Source organism: Talpa europaea (genome assembly GCF_964194135.1).
Source record: "Talpa europaea genome assembly, chromosome: 12".
Lineage (NCBI taxonomy): Eukaryota > Metazoa > Chordata > Mammalia > Eulipotyphla > Talpidae > Talpa > Talpa europaea.
In genome coordinates, this window is record NC_140079.1 from 37126938 (window position 1) to 37150049 (window position 23112).

The window sequence follows — 23112 nt, forward strand, 5'->3', positions numbered from 1 at the left end:
CCAACGGCCAGTATCATTCTCAATGGTGAAAAGCTGAAAGCAATTCCATTAAGATCTGGAACAAGACAAGGATGTCCACTCTCACCACTGCTTTTCAATATAATACTGGAAGTCCTAGCCAGAGCAATAAGACAAGAGAAAGACATACAAGGAATCCAAATAGGAAAAGAAGAAGTAAAACTATCACTATTTGCAGATGATATGATAATATACATAGAGAACCCCAAAAACTACACAGAAAAACTAATTCAAATCATCAATCAATTCAGTAAAGTGGCAGGATACAAAATCAACACGCAAAAGTCAGTAGCCTTCCTATACACAAACAATAAATTTGAAGAAGAAATAAAAAAAAAAAACATCCCTTTTATTATCGAAACAAAAAAAACTCAAATATTTGGGAATAAATCTAACAAAAGAGGTAAAGGACCTATACAAAGAAAACTATAAAACACTGTTAAAAGAAATAGAAGAAGACACAAAGAAATGGAAAGATATCCCCTGCTCATGGATCGGAAGAATAAACATTATTAAAATGGCCATCCTACCAAAAGCAATATACAGATTCATTGCTATTCCAATCAAAATTTCAATGTCATTCTTCAAAGAAATAGAACAATTATTGATGAAATTCAGATGGAATCACCAAAAATCACGAAGAGCCAAAGCTCTCCTGAAAAAAAAGAAGGGAATGGAGGCATCACACTCCCAGACCTCAAACTATACTACAAAGCCATAATCATCAAAACTGCATGGTATTGGGACAAGAACAGACATACAGACCAATGGAATCAAATAGAAAATCCAGAAATAAACCCACAGATTTATGGTCAACTAATCTTTGACAAAGGAGCAAAGATTATGCATGGAGCAAAGAAAGTTTGTTCAATAAATGGTGCTGGGAAAACTGGGTCGCTACATGCAAAAGAATGAAGCTTGACCACTAACTCACACCATACACAAAAATCAACTCAAAATGGATTAAAGAAATAGACATAAGACCTGAAACCATAAAATACATAGAAGGAAATATAGGTGAAACACTACGTGATATGCACATCAAAGACATCTTTACAGACACATCACCCAAAGCAGTGATATGAAGGCAAAGATAAACAGCTGGGACTACATCAAATTAAAGAGCTTCTGCACAGCAAAGAGACAATAACAAAAACAAAGAGAAACCCCACCAATTGGGAGAAAATTTTTGCACCCAACACTAATGATAAAGGACTGATCACAAAAATCTGCAAAGAGCTGATGAGACTCAACAACAACAACAAAGAAAATAATCCAGTCAAAAAATGGGCAGAAAAGCTAAAAAGAAATTTCTCTGAAGAGGAAATGCAAATGGCCAACAGGCATATGAAAAAATGTTCAACATCACTTGTAATTAGGGAAATGCAAATCAAAACTACCATGAGATACCATCTTACACCAGTGAGAATGGCACATATTAAAAAAACTAGCAACAACAAATGTTGGCAAGGGTGTGGCGAAAAAGGAACTCTTCTGCACTGTTGGTGGGAGTGCAAACTGGTCCAACCACTGTGGAGAGCTGTGTGGAGATTTCTGGACCTACTAAACATAGAGCTTCCATATGATCCAGCAATTCCACTCCTAGGTATTTACCCAAAGGACACAGAAACATCAATTCCAAAGAGCATCTGCACCCCTATGTTTATAGCAGCACTATTTACAATAGCTAAGCTTTGGAAATAACCCAAATGCCCAAAAATAGATGACTGGATCAAGAAGATGTGGTACATATATACCATGGAATATTACTCAGCATTCAAAAAAGATAAACACATGCAATTTGCAGCAACATGGATGGCCCGGAAGGGATCATGCTCAGCGAAATAAGCCAGAAAGAAAAAGAAAAATACCAGATGGTCTCACTCATAGCAGGAATCTAGAAAACTTAAATAAGGGACCAGGAAAATGAATAACTATAAAAAGTGAAAATCAAAATCAACAAAAAACTATGAACCAGAGACACTCTATGGGGAGTAGGGGGCGGGATGGGAGGGATGGGGGTCAAAATAAGGGGATTGCAATTGTATGGGGAATATAAAAATAAAATTTATTATAAAAAATATATATAAATAAAAATATTTTAAAAATAAAAAAAAAAATACAGAGAACACAAAAACACATGAAAAAACTGACAAGGTTAAAAGTTTCTTCATTTCCTTATAAAATAGCTTTCAATGAAGCTTGCTCAGTACATAAAAGAAATAAACTATTTTTTATCTTCCCACTTCTACTATAACATTAACATTGTAAGAATGAGTCATGTACCAACATAAAACATTAATACGAAATCTACTAGGAATAATTATAAAAATTCTAACTCTATATATGTAAGCCTCAACATCTAAAAATTCAAATTTAAGTTAGCATATGTAATTACCTGTTCATTTGTTCATTACATGCTCTTCCTCACTAGTAAACTAAGAGTAACATCAGAAGTTTAAAAATTGTGTATGTTGGAAAAAAATAAAGAAAAGCACTCCTCTTTTTCATTGATTTTGCAAAGACTACATTATTCTTTTTTTTAATTAATCCATAAACCTGACATTGATCAAGTATTATGAAATGCTGTACGCTATAAAAATCTGTTTTCTCCCTGAGTACCTCCAATAAGATAATAATGGGCATACTGTATTACTTGTTACACATTTATCAGTAATGTATAGCAAAAACAAATGAAAATTTGAGAAAATGTGGAAGTCATGACAGCAGAATACTTACTGCCTGCACCTACCAGACTACCCACTCTTTTCCTACTGAAATTGTACAGTCACAAATAAATAAAATAAGAATGATTACTACTACTACATTTGAGTCAGAGAAAAATGTCCTTTTCCAATGATAATTTGTACTGCAGGAGGGAAAAACAAGGAATATTAGGTTCTTATATACCAAGTAATATATTGATCATGGTGAAAAATTACATAGTAGGAGGGAAAGGGATCAAAATTAATAATATAAATTAAAGAAATAAAATTAATAAATTCAGGAGAAACTATACAAGTCCGCCAGAGAGAAAACTAAGAGACGAGAAAGGCAGAATTACGGGGTAGTTTGTATTACGTTAAGTATTCAAATGAGAGGAACCTAGAATGTGGTTAGAATTTGGGAAAAATCACTTAAATTCTTTCCAATTTGAGATGGGCTTATATGGCACACCAAAAATGAAGTCATAGATAAAATGCACATAAATTACACGTAAAAACAATAACATAATCCTGCAGGTACAAGGAGGCTTCTATGATTGGTCCTCTCTCACTTCATCTGCTGATTCTGAGAAAATTAGTGGAGGTAATAAATAATGTAATTACATAGCCACATTGTTTTACTTTTTACATTTATCAGTTCCATTGGTTAGACCTAGAAAATAAGAAGGCCGTCTCTTCTGCTGAATAAGTGGCCTGAATAAGTGGCCTTGGGTTCAGAATAAGTGGCCTTGGGTTCAGAAAAATCTAGGCAGTGAGCTTTTATTCCCCTGCTTTATTTCAGACCAGTGGGCTTAGCCGATGGTGAATAGAACTGGAAGTCAACATCTTACACTAAATTTCTAACTAGTAAAATAATAATAATAACAAGACCTCCCTGGTGGATCAGGGAGCTAAAGTCTCAGTGCTAACAAGCTATCACTGGCCACTGTGGCATGCATGAGTTGGATCTCAGGTCAGGGAGCTAACCCAGATGGCGCAGCAGACCATCTCCTGTTGTGTCTGCTGCTCCCCGTCAGCAGTGTATTTCAGTGGATCTATCTATTCTGCTCCCCACTCTATCGCTGGTGAATCCTCTCATGCCCTGAACCTCTGGCCTACACCCGGTTATCCATAAATAAATAAAAATAAATCTTAAAAAAATAACAAGTTGGGCCTCCCTGGTGGAACAACGGGTTAAGCACAGCACTATGAGGCTGTCTGAAGCCTCTGCAGGGCAGGTTCGATCCCAGCCAGCAGTGGAGATATCCACATGGCGTGGCAGACCTCTCCTGTCTCTCCTGCTTCTCCCCTCAGCAGTGTATTTCAGTCAGTCTGCCTGCTTTGTGCCCTGCTCTGTCTCAGGTGAATCCTCTCATCCTCCTACACATGTGGCCTTTACCGGGGTTCTTGTATACATAAATAAATCTTTAAAATAAATAATTAATTAAATGATTTTTAAAAAATTTAACAAGTTGACATTATTTCTAGCCTGAAGCAATTTCTATATAACCATAAACTCACCCATTATCAATTTGCTATCTAACAATAATACTTCCCTCCTTTACAACTACTTACATTTTCTTGGAAAAGTTCAGGATGCATGCCTCTAACAAAATGCAAGGCGAACATCAGCTGATCAGCCTGAAAAGAAAAATAGATGTTACCTTGATTTTTCTTAGTTGGTGTTTGTAGAAAAGACTGTCTTTAGACATTAGTTCAAAGAATCTATTATTCTGTATTCACATTATCAACCATCAATGTAAGACATGACTGGTCACATGGCTTCTCGAAAGAACATTTCTAAATTGTGGTGGGAGGACAGGGAACCACTAAAATTTTTATAGGAAGTGCTAAATATTAAGCAGTATGTACATCTTATATTTTAAGAAATAGATTTATTTAACTAGCTGACACCCAACTGTGAGGTCTGAAATACTAACCAGATCACCCTCTCTCATTCGTAATCTTCAATTTGCTATCATGTATATTTATATGCTCCCAAACATTCTATATGCCCTTAAATCAAGAAATTTCATTTCTAGACATTTATGCAGAAGGCTACTGGAGTTTGGGTTATTAACAGTGACTTGCAAGATAAGCCACTAAAATGCTTATAATATAAATTATGGATATTTAAAATGGTGTGAAGGCATGCATCTGAGGAGGTGTGATCCTATACCTCTGATTCACAATGTTGTAAACCAATGACATGCTGATAAAAAAAAAAAAAATAAGGTAAAGAAATAATAATTAAGACAATAAATACATTACTTTGGATACTTCATTACTTAATTTGAAATTTAGTACATATATGTTTACACATACACGCAGAAATTCACACACAGTATTTCTGTAACTATTTAAGCACTTCTTTTAAATTGAGGAAGAATAACGTAGTCTCTAGTGTTAATGAAGAGAAGCAAAGACCCAACAATGATTCTCAGATTATCCACTACAGTCAGAAAGCTGTTATTTATTATGAGGCTAACCTCCTCTACAATATTAGCAAAAATTATACAGCTAATAAATGAGTAATTGTGGTTAGCCATCTCTCCATTTCCTGGTCACAAAAGACATCCTGTACTTAAGTACAAGCATATAATCATAGTTGGGCAATGATATTACATTACTACACAGATAACAATAAAAAAGAGATGCCATATGACCTGAGCTAGGTCACCCAGGATCATCATCTATGATTCTCCAATATGGATATGAAAAATGCTGTATATGGCAGCTTTTTTATTCTCTAACAATAGCAGAGTCCCTTTAACAATAAGTAATAATAATATAATGAGGGGCAATGATGATTTAGGAATAAACCTAAAAATACAATTTATTGAGAAAGAGAGAAAACACATTATTTCCAATTAAACTGGAATAAAATCAAGAATGAATCTTTATGATTTTATTCTATAGGAGTCCATAAAGTTTGAAACTTTCTGAAAATACTTTTAAAGCTTTGTTTGTATAATAAAACTTTCAAAGTATTACCTGAGAGATAATATAATACATTATTAAATGTAAGATATATCTTGAGCTCTATAACAGATGAAACAGATGATGTGTTATCCTTATATCTGTAGGCTTTAAGTGACACTGTAGGCTTTAAGCTCAGCTAAAGCAGAATTTGTTCTCCTTGTTCAACTGTCACTCTCCTCCCTACTATTGATATATCCCAGAATTTAGTGAGACATTCTAGTTAGTAATGAATATTGATAGTAATAGGAAAATGTCAGAAAATCCAAATTCAATTTTCCTAGAGGGTAAAGAGTTACATAATACAGTTTAACTATACTATATTAAAAAGAAATTCAGATAGCTTTTAATGTTAATTATTTTTATTTTTTAATAAATTTTTACATCATTGTTCATTTTTAAACAATATTTGCTTCCCCGGTGTAGTCCCCACAGAATTTCCTTCACCAATGCACCTGTGCACCATCACCACAGTCCCCTGTGCTCCTCCCTCCCTCCTTCTGACCTCTCCCTCCTCCTCCCCTGCAGGATGTCTCTGATTTATAATTGTCTGTTTTTGTTTTGTTATGTTTTGTATTGTTATTATTTTTATAGGTGAAAAATAAGATGTTTCTTACCTTAAACAGGCAACGGCATATATATTCATATACCATATGTTTTAATGAGTTGATAAGAGATTGGATTCTCTGTTCTGTATTTTCAGAATCCTGCAGATTATAGTTTGAAAATTGAAAATTTATTAGGAAATTTATAAACTTTTAAAAGGTACACCATAGATTAATGTTTATAAATTGTTCTTCCAGACTCAAAGTTGATTCTGGAACAATTATATTTGCTGATCAAACTCAAAGCACTGAACAATAAATGTATTAAACTTGTTAACCAATACAGCTGAAAAGCACTGATTTATTTTCATTATTCATTTAAAGCTGTCAATAAGTAAAAATCACAATTGATTCCCAGTAATACAATATAAACTGAACTTGTACACTTTAATTTGTACTGGCATTATAAACACACTATCACTCTGGATTAAAGCCACTTCATTAATTGTATTATAATTACCAAGACAGCTTAAAACAGTATGATCAGAACCACCCCATAAAAAGTTTTCTTATGCTCAATGTAAGAACCTAAACAACTATGACTTCCAGGTTAAATGAGGATGAAAAATATCTTTGGGTTAGAATAAGATTGGTGCTATAAAAATTCATACACACTTTGCTTTTATCTGCCCCTGTACTTCCAATAGCATGATTTGAAAAAATATGTACCATTAATAGCTATTGCCCTTGATTAACAAAAAATTACTTGGGGGCAAAATGATGGAGAAGGAGGTTGTAAATGTGGGCCTTTTCCCTAAGTGTGATAGGAGTTTTATGTTTCACTTCAGGGAGCATTTGAAGAATACATGCCTTGCAAGGTTCAATTCTGGCATATTTAGACTATAGAGGCTTACTTTCGTATAGTTGTAACTGACTTCCCCCGCCCCCCCCCAAAAAAAAAAAAAACTGGTAAAATAATTTTAACAGTTTGGAAAAAATACATTCAGGTTCATTGGTGAAACTTGTGAAATTGATGCAAAACATAATGATAAATGGCACTCAGTGGCTTATTCTGGTCTTGACATTAGCATGTTTTAACCCAGAGAGCTCACTGTTCATAATTCATACAGGAAACACTCCTCTTCATTTCACTATTTATTAAAAAGGATCATATAAGAAGTAAACTTGAGTCTACTACAAAATATTCTATTGTGAGAGAAAAAATAGTACTTAGAATATCCAGTGGATTTTTAAAACACTGAAAAACAAGTTTTTTTTCTTTCAAATTTAAGACTATGTTGTTTTTTAAAAAAATTCAAAGGCACACACACAAACGCACATAAATACACACATACACAAAGGTCAAAGTTACTTATGGATCATATTATCATACAACTATTGTTACTGAAGTGTTTCTGAGTTATACGTTTTTCTAAAAGGTACAATGTAATCAATATTCTTTTCAAGTTTAGTTAGAATATCTAACTTATTCATCAGCTTTCATACCAAGGTTTATAGTTACTTTTAACATGAAAAAATTTTAATTTAAGGATTGAAAGGTTTTATAAATGACCTTATTACTGTGTACTTTCTAAGTAAATTATAGGAAATTTTTAATACAAAAAGATATGTATAAATGAGTAATTTTATCTACTAACACAGGGAATTAAAAAATGATCAATCATCACTTGAATCAACTCTCACAGAGTTCACACCATTCTGTCTTGTAAACATGCTTCCACCAGTACAATATTATAAATCATTTGATTGAATTTAAAACATTTTAAAATCCAAAAATATATTTTTAAAAATTAAGGACAGGGCCTCCCTGGTGGCACAAGAGGTTGAGCACAGCACTGTGAAACTGTCCACAGCTTCTGCAATGCCGGTTCGATCTCCGCCGGCCTTGGAGCAACCCACATGGCCAACAGACCTCTTTTGTCTTACCCGCGGTTCCTCTTGGTAGTCTATTTTGTCAGTCTGCCTGTTCTGTTCCCCACTTCGTCTCTGGTGAATCCTTTCACCCTCCCCCACTTCTGGCCTGTACCTCAGCTCTTGTATAAATAAATCTTAAAAAAAAAAATCAAGGACCAAAATCATATTTATTCTTTAGTCTTTCCACTCCCTCTTAAAATCTAGTGTTTGTCTAAAGTACATTACATACATGAGAAATGCTTATTGTCTATCATAGGGTAGGGGCAGGAACAGCACAGTGCATGTTTTCTGATCTGGCAGATGGGTAACGGAGTCCTGGAGCCCTCAGTGGGTTTCTCAGGCTTTTATTGAGCTTTACATGCATTGCAGCAGCCAGGTACACAGCAGGCAGGGGGGCTGGGGGGCCAGGAAGCCAGCAGGCCTCCAGGCCCCCAGCAAATCTTCACTCTGGGCTTCTCAGGCCTTCTTTCTCCCCTTCTCTCTCCTGCTGCTTCTCCTGCTTCTGCTTCTGCTTCTCTCCCTGACCATCTCTATACCCCCACTCATAGCCCACAGAAGTAAACAAGACAGCTTACAACAAAGTAACAAGTGCAGGTGCCCCATCAGGCAGGGCAATCCTAATGGTGGGAGGGCAGAAAAGCCTGAAAAAACATTTACCCTAGAAATAACTAACATATTTTTTAAAACAAAGCAAGTTCTTCATTATGTGCCTTTTTATTTCAAATAGAATATAAGAACAACTTCAAAAGAGGTATGTACGGTAAATGGTTTTCAGGTTTTTCTGCCCCCCCCCCATTAGGATTGCCCTGCCTGATGGGGCACCTGCAGTTGTTATATTGTTATAAACTGTCTTGTTTACTTCTGTGGGCCATGGGGGGCCTATTGATATAGTCACCAAGAGAAGCAGTAAATAAACTGAAGAGGCAAGAGAGAGAAGGGGGGAAAGAAGAAAGAAGCCTGAGAAGCCCAGAGTGAAGACTTGTTGGGGGCTTGGAGGCCTCCCTGCCTCCTGTCCCCCCTCCCCCTCACCCCTGCCTGCCATGTACCTGTTTGCCACACTGCATGTAAGCTCAATAAAAGCCTGAGAAAGCCACTGAGGGCTCCAGGACTCCTTCTTTTACCTGGTCTGCTTGGAAAGTAGATAACAGGCACTGTGCCCATCCTGGCACTATAGGTACCTTGGTGGATGGAAAATAAATCAATAAAACTTTTATAATTATAATCAAAGATAATCTGAAATAATGCATTCATGAAAATATTTGTAGTTGTCAATGAAGACAAGGATTTTTTTCCCCTATCTTATTCCCCGCTTAAATCTAAGCACCTGAGAAAACACCTGATATATAATAAATCTACACTGTTAATTGAATAATTATTTTTCCTCAGAAAAACATATTTAAGTCAACCTACTGGAATATGAAACACTGTTCCTTTATTTAATAAAAGGATAAAAACACATCCTCCTGAAAATTGTTTTAAAGCATCCAAATTAATATACCAAATTGTAGGGCAGGATGGGCCACTGCGCAGGTTATCTATGATCCAACAGATGGGTAAAGGAGTCTTGGAGCCCTCGGTGGCTTTCTTAGACTTTTATTGCACTTTACATGCATTGCAGGCAGGGGTGCCAGGGGGCCAGGAAGGCCTCCAAGCCCCCGGCAAGTCTTCACTCTGGGCTTCTCTGGCTTCTTTCTCCCCTTCTCTCTCCTGCTTCTGCTTCTCTCTTGGTGACTCTCTCTCAATACTCCTCCCATGGCCCACAGACATAAATAAGAGAGTTTGCAACAATGTAACAACTATAGGTGCCCCATCAGGCAGGGGAAATCCTAATGGCCTGAGGGCAGAAAAGTCTGAAAAACCATTTACCCTGCACAAACACAAAAACTATGAAGAATAATTTGCTATTGTTTCATAAAATATTTTTGAGACAAAGTGAAATGGCAGATAATAAACTCAAAATTGTACAACATATGACAGTTTAATGTCCTTATAAGGGAATCTCTTATAACTCAATATTTTAAATATTAATAACAAAGTGTATAAAAATTCACTAAAAAAGAGATACAGGGGCCTCCCTGGTGGTGCACGGGTTAAAGTGTCAGTGCTATCCAGTTATCACCAGACACTGCTGCATGAATTTGATCCCCAGCCAAGGAGCTGATGCACGTGGTACAACAGGCCTCTCCTGTCTTGCCCAGCTACTCTCCTTAAGCAGTGTATTTCATTAGGTCCACCTGTTCTGCTCCCCATTCTGTCTCTGGTGACTCTTCCCACCATGTACACCTCTGGTCTACACCCCAGTTCTTGTATGCATAAATAAAAATATAGGGCCTCCCCTGGTGGCGCAGCAGTTAAGCGCTGGGTTGCGAAGCTTCCTGCAGCCTCTGCAGCACTGGTTCAATCCCCAGTTGCCGGCGAGGGTCCCACATGGTGCGCAGACCTCTCCTGCCGCACCCACTGCTCCCCTCAGCAGTGTACTTCATCAGTCTGCCTGTTCTGTTCCCAGCTCTGGCTCTGGTGAATTCTCTTACCATCCCGCGCCTCTGACTGTACCCAGTGCTTGTATAAATAAATAAATGAAAGGAAAGAAGGAAAGGAGGGAGGGAGGGAGGGAGGGAGGGAGGGAGGGAAGGAGGGGTGAAGGAAGGAAGGAAGGAAGGAAAATACAAATGTCAAATAATCCTATATCTTACAATTGATGTTTATATTAAAAACAAAAGCTTGCAAAAATGATGAAATATTTCAATTACCTAACAGGATAATTAGTAAATGATATATAATAGCTATTCTTGATAAGGTATAGAAAAAAAGGCATGATCAGTTCAATATACCCATAGGATATATTTCCAAAGGGTAATTAGACAGTCTTTGTCTAAAGACACAAATGTGTATTTTTGCCCTGACTATCCATGTCCAGGAACTGATAAGAAAATAACTGAAGAAGCAAAATAATTGGAGAATAAAATAACAGGAGAAGTGGGGGGGAACAAATTGCAATAGCTGCTTTAAACCTAACCACAGAATTCTTTGACATTCCATCTATCAAAAAGTGAAGTCCATTTCCCCTTTCCCTTCAATCTGGGAAGACTTGTGACTGCTTTAACCAATAGAACAGCAGAGACAATAATGACTCAAGGCTGAACTATAAATGATGATTTAGCTTCTGTCTTGTCACTGAAATATGCATAGTTGGTGCCCCAAGGTAATATAAGAAGCTAAGTACTCCATGGCAAATAAGTCTGTCTCATGCAGAGGTACTACTACAAGTCAGCAGACATAGGCAAGTATTCCACCCAGGCACCAGACAAGCAGATGCAGCCTTACCCCTAACCCACTGCACTCCCAATTAGAGTCCCAGGCAGTATGAAGCAGAGATGAGCCATCCTGCCCTGACCTGCCAGGAATTCAGGAGCACAAGAAATTGGAACTCATGAGCAAAAGAAAAACAGTTTTAATCTGCCAAATTTGGGAGGAATACAATATTCAGCAGAGATAACTAGAACAATGTCCATAAAGAGGTGCTAAATAAAGTATGGGACAGACTCAAAATCTCTCAGAATTATTGCATAGATACATACTTACTAACATTAAAGTTGTCCACATATTCTTTTTAAAAAGCACAGTATACGGCCTCCCCTGGTGGCGCAGTGGTTGAGTGCTGGGCTGCGAGGCTGCCAGCAGCCTCTGCAGTGGGTTCGATCCCCGGGCTGCCGCCAGCGAGGGCGTAACAGACCTCTCCACATGGCGTGACAGACCTCTCCTGCCGCGCCCGTCTGCTCCCCTCAGCAGTGTGTTTCATCAGTCTGCCTGTTCTGTTCCCTGCTCTGGCTCTGATGAATTCTCTCACCCTTCCATGCTTCTGACTGTACCCAGTGCTTGTATAAATAAATAAATAATTTTTTTTTTTAAAGCACAGTATAATTCCTTTTAATTAAAGCAATCTGTCTCCTTTAATATACAATAGCCTCTGTTGGAATAGAAGTGTGATAAAGCAGTGCATACTGCTCTATCCCCACTATCTAAAACAATACTGTCATATATTACAGCCTCAAACAAGAATATACAATTAAATTTTAAATATTGTTTTTCCCCAGATAACGGGATGATATGGATCATTTCTTATCTTTGTAGTTTTCTGAATTATCTGGGTTTTTTAAATGCTTGTCTATTACTTTTCAATTTATATACAGAACATAAATTATTTCCTTTAAGAAAATTGTCACACTGGGAAAGTCTGCTAAGAAATAAAATGCAGTTAAAGACTTGTTTTTTTTTTTAAATATAAAGTGTTACATGTGGTGTTTGGAAACATAATTCTAAGCACTTTTTTCCCAGGAAGTTAATATAAATTAAGGTCCTGATAAAGTCATCTCTATTATTCAGTCTTACCCAGGGATAAACAACAGCCTACCTGTTTGTTTTGCAGAGCTCGCTGGAATAGTCGAAGAAATGCAGCCAAACTAAAACGGTACATGTTATTAATTTTGGACAAGTCAGAGATAATGAAGTACATCTTGCTGGCACTCTCAGCCAGAGGGAGATAAGCATCCCGTTCCTGTGGAATATTGGGTGGGTGAGGGGTGAGTGAGGGGTGGGTAGGGAGGGTGTAAGAAGAAAAACACCTTAGTTCATGCTTTCCTGCCACCTGCAGACTACTACACACAGACTACTACACACATTTACAATTGTCTCACTATTCTAAATACAACAAATGAAGATTATGAATTATATAATTTTGTAATGAAAAGGAATAACAATGTAGTTTTTTTTTATTTTTATGAAATTGAGGGCAGTATATTTTAAATGCTTTTCTAAACCTCAGATTACAGAACTAGAAGCAATTCATGGGTTGGTCCTGATGAGAACCAAAGCACTTGTAGCCAGGAAAAGAGAGTCAAAATGCAAAGGCAAACATTTTGATCAGAGAATAAATGATGCAACTTTACATTCCAAAAAACAAAAAGTTTACATCATGTAGAAATAGAGAAAAGTCAGAACTAAGGAATCTTATGTGTGGGATGGTGCACCCAGAACACCGACAGAACTAGAAATAGAAGTGTAGCAGATAGACATCCGCAATAAACAATAATGTACTCAGCACTGTTCAGTGTAAACAGGGAGAGCTGATAACCACAGGGCTTTCACTCTGGGTGAGGGCAAAGGATGATAAAGTGAGATCATAGCACCAAATAGCCTTAAAGTTCTGAATGAAACTCTGAGAAGGTCATTCTGGTTGAAGCACAGGGATTTTAAAATATGAATACTGGTAAAATTATGTGTGAGGCTCAGTGATGCGTATAAGAGAAGGCGCAATAAATTCAAAATCCTTTTGGTAGAGAATGATGGTTGTCATGTCAGCCAAGTTTAGTCCTGGTAGAGACAGTGGCAGTTGGATTGGAATCAGCTGTGAATTTGTTTTAGTTACGACTTCAACAAAGTATTTTCCAAATGAATAAAGTAATAATATATAAGTGTAGAATATAAGCAAAGAATGAAAAATACTTAAGAAAAAGTCATTAAGGGGGCTGGGGAAGAACTAAAGGATATAAATGAGGGCCCAGGTCAGGGTGGAACCTGAGAATTCACAGTGGTGTTAATCTGCCTACTTATCTGATTTTCTTTAGCAAATCTCAATCACTGGAAGATAGGTGAAAAAAAGACACAGCATGTACTGATATAGAATTGGAATTTTGCTGAAGAAAATATTAAAATAATGAAGTGAAAAGGATTTTAACCATTTACAAGAAAATAATTCAGATCATCACATTCCTGGAGCTCAGAATGGATAGGTAACAAAATGGGCTTTTATTTATTTGTTTAAATTCATTTATATATTTTTACATCATTGTTTATTTCTGTATAAGTTTCATTTCTCCTCTCAGGTATAACCCCCATAACTGGAGAAGATAGCTTATAATTTTTAATTAATATATTTAACTTTCTTAACATCAAAAATTCTAAGAAGGGCAAAGATGCCCTCTCACAATCATTTTCAATATGCTGTTTCAACTTTTAGATACAAAATAACTTCTGCCAGAACCCAGGACATACACACCAGCATCCTGACCCTTCATGTCCCCAGCATCTTATCACCCTCTCTATACTAATAACAATTAAATCCCAGGTGTTGATGTTTTTGAATAGCCTTTTTTTCACAATCATCATTCCCTGAAGTACTATTTCTAAATTTTTTAATTATTTTAACATAAAAGTTTAAGAAAGCATGATATAGTAATACAAAAAAGGAAAAAATTACTTGATCAAGGAAAATTTGGAGTTTGTACGATTCTTTAAGTGATTCTTGAATAAGTGCACTGCTTGCTTTTGTCTGATTCAAAGATTCAATCAAATCCTTATTTTCCAAGATATTGCCTTGAGATGTGGCAAGTGTCTGCAGGAAAAATTATGAAAATAATATGAACATCATTAGTATATTAAAATAATAAATTTATGACTTCCATAAGAACTACCATTAATTAGATGATGTTTATGGAACTTAGGTTACTTTAAAAGAATTAAACATTTTATAGCTTTCCATATTCAGTGATACAGTATAGTTATATGATACTATACCATCAAACCATTGTATAGTCATGGAATAAATAATTTCATGGAATTATTTATGGAATAAATGTCATGGAATAAATAATTTCATTCTCATTACCTTTGAATACTTCTCGAAATCCTGACTATATAAAAGAAAATTAAGCATTAACAAAATAATGCAGTATAAAGACAATATGACATAAAATTACTTGCTTTAAAAATTACTCCTTAAGATGATATAGTCCAAGATACCTTACTTTTTAGTTTGAATTCTCATTTTAAGATATGTGTCTCTATATTACTGAAGATATGCTGAAGGTAGTATAAAGCTTTTTTGAGGAAATGGTTCATTCATCAAAGAAAAAATACATAATATAAAAAGTATTCCGAATAACTAAGTTTTACCTCTAAAAGAGATTCTTCCAGTTTGGCTAACTGTATTTTCTTATCTTCTTCCTGCTGTAGTAGTTTTGTTTTCTGTTCCTCTAAATCAGGTTTCTCATGTTGAATAGTTAAAGCCAAAAGCTTAAGGAAAAAAAAGTCAAGGGTATACAAGTTAAAAATTTCAAACAAAACAAAAATATACTACAAAGAGGCCTCACACTAGAACAAATATTACAAGTATTATGTAACAGCTATCTACTTGGCTCTTTCTAATTAAACATATGAGACACCTTTACAATTATTTCTGGCCAATAAAGAGGCAAAACAAACTAATCAATATTAGTTAAATATTATAGGGTAGCTATAAGAAATTGGACTATTCAACATATCAGTACATATTTAGTTCTCAAATTAGACTAAGTACATAAAAACTGTGGAAGCTAGAATTTTTCAACAGTAAATATTCATACAAGGAAATATTTTAATTAAAATACTGATCAGGGCCTCCCCGGTGGCGCAGCGGGTTGAGCACCATGCTGTGAAGCTGTCCACAGCCTCTGCACTGCGGGTTCGATTCCTGGCCAGCCAGGGAGATACCCACATGGCGGGGCAGACCTCTCCTGTCTCACCCGCTGTTCCCCTCAGCAATGTATTTCAGCCAGTCTGCCTGTTCTGCTCCCCGCTCTATCTCTGATGAATCCTCTCACCCACCCGTGACTCTGACCTGTACCCCAGCTCTTGTATGCATAAATAAATAAATATTTTTTAAAAAGAAATAAAATACTAATCATCAAAATCACAGTGAGATACCCCTTCATGCCCACTAAAATGGCTACAATTGAAAAGGCAGAAAATAACAAGTGTTGCCAAGGATGTAGAGAAAGTAGAAACCTTACACATTGTTGTCAGGAAAGTAATAGTGCAAAACTAGTTTGGAAAAATTTGTTGCTAAAAAAGTTACTATAAAACCTACCAATTTCATGAAGAAACCATTGAATTGTAAACTTTAAAAAGCTTAAGTGCATGGATGTATTTGAATCTTAATAAAGCTGTAATAAATGCTGCTAAATTCTGAATTTTGAAGTTTTAAAATAGGGAATAATATTGCCATGCCATAAAATCTAAATCTACTGTATAAGCAGCATCTTTACTTAGTTCAGCATAAAACCTAAAATAAATAATCACTTTTGGTAATTTGGAGTTCCTTAAGATAAGACAAGCAATTTTGTAAGTTAATTCTTCCAGGTTTTAAGTAATTTGTATAGTTTGTTTAACAAAGTAGTTTTACACCAAACTACCAAATAAGTTTATAAAGCTACAAAAGATTTTTAACATAAGTCATGATTACTTCTATATACCTGTCCTCGTAATCCACTTCTTGTTGTAGTAAAGTTAACCTCAGTAACGATGGAAGCTGCATCAGGTGGGATAAAGGGATTTGGGTTTCTTGTTGACAAAAAAAGGCGGAATTCTTCATTGTAGTCAATAACCTTGTCACCTATCTGTACCACATAACGTGGTCCTGTTTTTTAAAATGACACAATGAGTTGACCTGATTATTCTGTATTTCTTTACATGACATTAAAAATATATAATTGCCTAGTACTTCTAAGTAGTCTGTGTTACAGACTTTTCAACAGGGCCCACAAGACAGCAACCACTAGGCCACCCAAGAAACTATTAATCAGAATGCTCTATTAATCAGAACTTATGAAAGCAAAGATAAATGATACTCATTAAGATCCTGAGAGACTGAAGCAGCAAAGGAATATCTACCTATATTCAGTATGGCTTTAATGATACTGTATGTTTTATATTTCAAATTTCTCTAAAATGGTTGATTACTGATGACAAAACAAATTATTACATATTTTTCTACAGGTCTAAGTTCATCAATAAAAATATTTACTGTACTAGTACGTAAGATGCAATATTTAAAGACAAAATAAACTAGTAAAACCATAGGATTATCAACAAATGAGTAATTACTAATAATTCATATTAATATTCAAAAGAATTCATTCAAAATGCCATATAGAGGTGATTTACAAGAAGTTAAAGAAAAAAATAAGGCCCTTCTTATAAAGAACAATTTCCTAAAATAAAAAAAGATATTAATTATATAGTATGTACAGAAAACAGAATAACTTTAAACCAATAACAAATAATAATTGTTTAAATACATCACAAGAAATTTTTCAGAAACCAGGATAGATTTAACTTGAAAAGTTTTACTTGAAATTTTTTTTTAAGCTTTCTGCAACTAAGCACATTATGAAAGAGGATACACAAAAGGCAAAAAACAACAATCAAGTAATGTTAAAATTTAATCACTAACAGCGAAATACAAGTCAATTGTAATTCTGCTACACTACTAGAATGTTTTAAGAAATCTTAAGAATAAATAAAAAGGAAACCAACTGTAAGGACATCATAACATCTAAATACAATGACAAAAATTGCAAAGAATGCAGTGAAAACAAGAAAACCAGCAGGTGAATTCTCAACAGAAATACTATAAACTAAAAAATACTGGAACAAAAAATTTTAAGGGCGATAGGAAATAACTGCCAACCAAGAATTCTATCAGGCAGGTGAAAATGTTTGTCAAAAATCTAAGAAAAAAGGAAGTCTATTTCCAATGGATCTTCACTAAATGAAAACATTCAGACAGAAGAAAAATAATCCAGATGGACATGAGAATATAATGGAAATGCTAGAGAATTTAAGAGCATTAAAAAGGGTAATTATATATAGGGCCACCCTGGTGGCGAGGGAGTTAAAGTCTCAATGCTATCAAGCCAGCACCAGCACCAGCCACTGAGGCATGCGAATTGGATGCCCAGCCAGGGAACTAACCCACATGGTGCAGCAGACCTCTCCTGTCTCGCCTGCCATTCTTCTCAGCAGTGTATTTCATTAGCTCTGCCTGTTCTGCTCCCCACTCTGTCTCTGGTGAATCCTCTCACCCCCTCTGGCCCACACCCCAGTTCTTATATACCTAAGTAAATAAAATACATCTTAAAAAAAAAGATAATTACATATAAAGATTTTGAATTAGAACTTTATAAGGAGCATAACAATGGATCACAACAATAATGCAAAAGCAGGCAGGGGGCATATGGACCTGAAGTGCAGTACTGGACAAGTGATAAAGTATGTATTGCATTAAAAAAGTAATATACATTGACAAATATATGGTGAGCTTATCAATAATTTAAATTATTTGTTTATGATAATTTATGAATCAAAGAAGAAATAAAAACTTAGGAAGCTGAAGAAGGGGTTAGAGAGAAAACTATAAAGAGTATTTATATTAGGAAAAAAGAAAAGACTGAACATCAATATTTTGAATTTCTACCATAAGAATCTAGAAAAAAGAAGACCCTCCCCCCAAAAAATCTAAGGATAGCAATAGGAATTAAACAGTGAAGAGGAAATGTCAGTTCAAAAACACAACAGAAGAAATCAAATTTAAAAGTTGGTATTTTGAAAAGATTAACAAAATAAAATTTTGTTGGAAAAAGAAAAATATATAAATATAAAGGGTCATAATTACAAAACCAACAGAAATTTAAGTTAAATGATTATTATACAAAAAAATACACAAATACATTTGATAATTTGGATGAAATGAACAAATACCTTTTAAAAACAAAAACTTAGCCAAAACTGACATGTAAACAAAAATAGGATAAATGAATTTTAGGACCCCAGAAATACCTTTTTTTTTTTAGATTAAATGGGTTAAGGTGGGAATTTGGATAGGATATCATGCCTTGACACATGTCACTCAGATTATTATTATTACTGCTATTTTAATGTCACAATTTTTAATATTCAAAACCTTTTATTATTAAAAAACTCTGACTTTAAGAAAATGAGACTTTTAGGAAGAATTGTGCTTCGCTATTCTTTTTGATTAATGCAAATTTGAGGGGATTTTTGAACGGCATAAATTTTGGAGAAGAAATACATTTTATTCCTATTATCTGTGTCTGCTTTGACCTCTGTAGGTAGAAAGGCAGTTCATATTGCTTATACAAGGGCACTGGATTATAAACTTAGAAACTTTGTTTTATATGGTTCTAGGACAACAATTCTCTGTCCCCAGAGGAAATGCATGATGACAAAATGACAACTCATGAGGAACTCAACACTGTTGCGAAAGATAAATCTGAAGTTTACTCAAAGGGATAACTGACTTCAATGAATGGGACATGAAAACATCCAATCCTGGGAGGAAGATGGAAAAAATAAGTTAGAGGTAAAGAGTCTCTTTCCCTAATGAAATGAATAGAAATGAATAAATGACCCAACTGTTTTGTAGAACTGTCTGGAATAGTGTTTAATATTGTTAATAAATCATGGAATGGAATATATCACTTTTATCAGATCTAACTTCTAGGACTTCCGTCAACACCCCATTCTCAGACAACACCAGTGACAGTTAAAATCTGATACCAATCAGAGATCATGGAGAGTAATAATTAATGAGTGATTGAAGGCCAGAATTTAGACTGTAGAGAATCAAACCTAGATGGCTTTACTGGTTCATTTCCATTTCCCTTTAAGATACCATAGCAACAGCCAGCTCAACAGATCTAAATTAGTTCCAGTAAAGAACAGACTGAGACTAAAGACTGAACTCTGAGAGAGAACTCCAGATTACAAAGGCAAAAAATTCCCACTAATAGGGTTCTGTTCATAACACATCAACTATTGCCAGGCCAAGTATAGCTGATTGTGGCACAGCATGTGATCAATGAAAAATGCATACTTTGCTATTTCTTCTTTGTCCACAATACTACAAATTTTTATAAAAACCTCATGATGCTAGCTAGCAACTTGTGTGGTGCATATGTCACATACATGTATGCATGTGTATTGACTTTGCATGACATACTCTCACAGTTTACCAGCACTACTTTCTAGTTATCACTGTTTGGTTAAAAGCCTGTGCAGAAGAAGTAATATTGCAGTTCATTCCCTAGAAAGGCCCACTTGCAAGGTTGGCCCATAGCAAGCCATCTGGGAATTTGGTGTTTGGGAGGGTTCTCACCATTCCCAGAACACATTAAGAATAGGTCACTGTACTTAAGCTGTTTGTACAATGTGGTTTATGCTGAACACCTGCTTACACCATGAAGTCTGGAATTTTGCTACATGCTAAGCAGAATATGATTACATATAAAAGCTCTGGGCACTGAGTCTAATAATCTTCCTTGTAGACAACATTTCAACAAGTTGACACAACTCATCCCTAGGGGGAATTAAGTACATCCTGTGCAGCTCTAATGGAACAGGACTTTCAAAAACTCATTCCTGGTTTCTTGATTCATAACTTTACCCAATATGCCTTTTCTCTTTGTTAACTTTCCTTTGTATCCTCTCTCTCTCTTTGCAATAAATATTAGCCATGATTGCGACTCTATGGTGAATTCTGCAAGACTTCCTAGTAAAGCACTGAGACTGGGAGTGGTTTTGGAAACTCCTGATAACAGAGGCACATAAAAGAATTTGCTTATTTGCTATTAGACTCCGATGACATTACCAACATCAATCCAAAAAATTTTCTATTTCCTTATATTCAGTAGCAAGACATACATCTAAGGAGGCATGAACCTAGTCCCTTCAATCATATACAGTGTTGTAAACCAACGTTTCCTCCATTAAGAAAAAAAAAGTCAAAGTTAATTATAAAGTTAATTTCTTTGGAAATTTTAAAAAGTTACTCTCTGGAAAACGTAAATACTTATTTACCTTGAGCCACCAGGTCTCGTCTCAATAATGGATAAAGAACAGGTTCTACACCATCCATTTCTTGTATAATAAGGGTTTTCCCAAACCGTACTGCCAATTCAAGAGCTGTGATAAAGTTACTATCCTAAGAGAATAAGAAAGAATACATATTAATTCTTTTATTACCTTAATATTTACAAAGATCCTTACAGATAATGAATAAGGATATTAATAGGAATAATATGAATATTTTAAATTTAATATGCATGTTAGTAATTCAAATTATTCATGATTGTTTTTCTAGTTATAAGTACTTTGTAATGAATCATTTGGGTTGAATAAATTATAAGATAAATTTCATAAATAATTTAAATAGACATAAGTAAAGATTTTTACAATAACAATAAAGGTCCTTCAACTTCCCACTATAATTTCAAAATGATGTAGAAACATTTTCAGATTCTAAATGTTGTAAGTTACTTGCCCAGCTAACAATAAGAACTATTTTGTTTACATTCAAAAACCAAATATTGAATGAAAGAAGAAAGACTAAAAGATGAATTCTCGTAAGCTTTTCTTGGTATGACAGGTGTAATTGCTGCGAAAAGAACCTTTAGACAATATTCTCTAAGTATGCAACAACTGTGAAGCTTTCTGGCTAGGAAAACCATATTTTCAAATATCACCTCAGGCTTCCAACTATGGTAAAAATAAAATTGTCTTTAATTTGGAGTAATAACTTTAAAAAAAGATTTATTTATGCATACAAGAACTGGGGTATAGGCCTGAGGTGTCGGGGATGAGAGGATTCACCAGAGACATAGTGGGGAGCAGAACAGGCAGACTGACTGAAATACACTGCTGAGGGGAGCAGCAGGCAAGGCAGGAGAGGTCTGCTGCACTATGTGGGTAGCTCCCTAGCCGGGGATTGAACTCGTGCTGCACTGGCTGCGGATAGCTTCACAGGTTGCATCTTAACCCCTTGCACCATCAGGAAGGCCCCCGGGGTAATAACTATTAAGATCACTTACTATAAACCGTAGTGGCATTAAAGTAGTTTATATGTTAAATAACTTATAATAATTATGGACACACATAAATGAGATAGATATCCCCATTTTATAAAGGAAGTACTTTTGCAAGAGGTAATTTTTCAGGATCCTAAAGAATATCTAAGTACATTAATCATACACTGGGCCTTCTTCAAAAAAAAAAAAAAAATACCAAAAACAATTTCCTTACCAAGATAAGTATGATAGTAAGAAATTACTACTTAAAAGATATGATTGCATTGTACTGATCAGTATTCAAATACTGGAGACAACAAAGATGCTTACTGGTAGTTAAAAGAATATGGAATTATAAAAGGCACAAGAGAGAAATTACAAGTGTGCCGACAGTGGCCTTCCTGATTCTCTAAGCTGTTAGTAACTTTCATTCCACAGTTCCACAGTATCTTATACTTGAGTCTTTATTACGACATAGTGTAAATTTGATGAGGGCAGGAACTGTGACTGCTCATATTAAGCTCCCAGGATTTAGATTAATGTCTAGCACATAGAAGATTTCAAACAAATATTTTTATTTCATTTTATTTTATATTTTTACAAATTAGAAAACTAAAGCTAAGAAAGTTACATTTCTTTTCCCAGGTTTGGACTCAGATTTGAATCCATATTTTCTGATAACAGATTGAGAGTTCTTTTCACCATAACATGCCACTACTAGTTGGTATCTAAATTATAAGTAATACACACCTGCTGGTTAATAACTTCCAAATGCGAATCTTTCAAATGGGTCTTTAACCACTCTGTAGCTTGGGAAGAAGGGTCTATAAGAAATGGGCACACTCGACTCTAGCACAAATAAAAACAGATTATAAGCTTCCATTAAATACAAATAATTACTTAAAAGTTATGACTCAGTTAGTAGGTGACTGTTGCTCAGGCTTTGGAGAACACAAATAAATAATCAAAATAAGGAAATAAATGCACAGTTTTCAGCTACACCAGTGGCCACATTAATAAATTTTACATTGAATAGGAGTTAATATTAGGTCACTGAATTTAACCTATTAAAGTAGGTAAAGGCCTCTTTCCTACATAGAAAATTTACATTAATAATAAACATGAGTTCTAGTCCTAAGCTGATACCACTTGCACATCTCTATTTGGCTTTTAAAATACACAATCAAGCCATCTCCGAACTTCATACATTCTTTAGTTAAATAAACCTTACAAGAGAAATATGAGCTGGTT

At 35.0% G+C, this 23112-nt stretch overlaps 1 protein-coding gene across 2 annotated transcripts in view; it reads right to left on the minus strand.

Annotated features, from left to right (window-relative positions):
* DYNC2H1 (dynein cytoplasmic 2 heavy chain 1) overlaps positions 1 to 23112 on the minus strand; it is a gene marked incomplete at its 3' end in the record, with an annotated part of 284138 nt that overhangs the window by 126270 nt on the left and 134756 nt on the right. For both annotated transcript variants that reach the window (XM_084249306.1, XM_084249305.1), the window contains 8 exons: positions 22612 to 22710; positions 20876 to 20999; positions 16471 to 16634; positions 15134 to 15253; positions 14439 to 14573; positions 12594 to 12737; positions 6320 to 6409; positions 4299 to 4364 (listed from right to left, as the gene is read on the minus strand). In XM_084249306.1, the coding sequence (XP_084105432.1) occupies positions 4299 to 4364; positions 6320 to 6409; positions 12594 to 12737; positions 14439 to 14573; positions 15134 to 15253; positions 16471 to 16634; positions 20876 to 20999; positions 22612 to 22710 (942 nt within the window). The remainder of the gene's footprint in view (positions 1 to 4298; positions 4365 to 6319; positions 6410 to 12593; positions 12738 to 14438; positions 14574 to 15133; positions 15254 to 16470; positions 16635 to 20875; positions 21000 to 22611; positions 22711 to 23112) is intronic.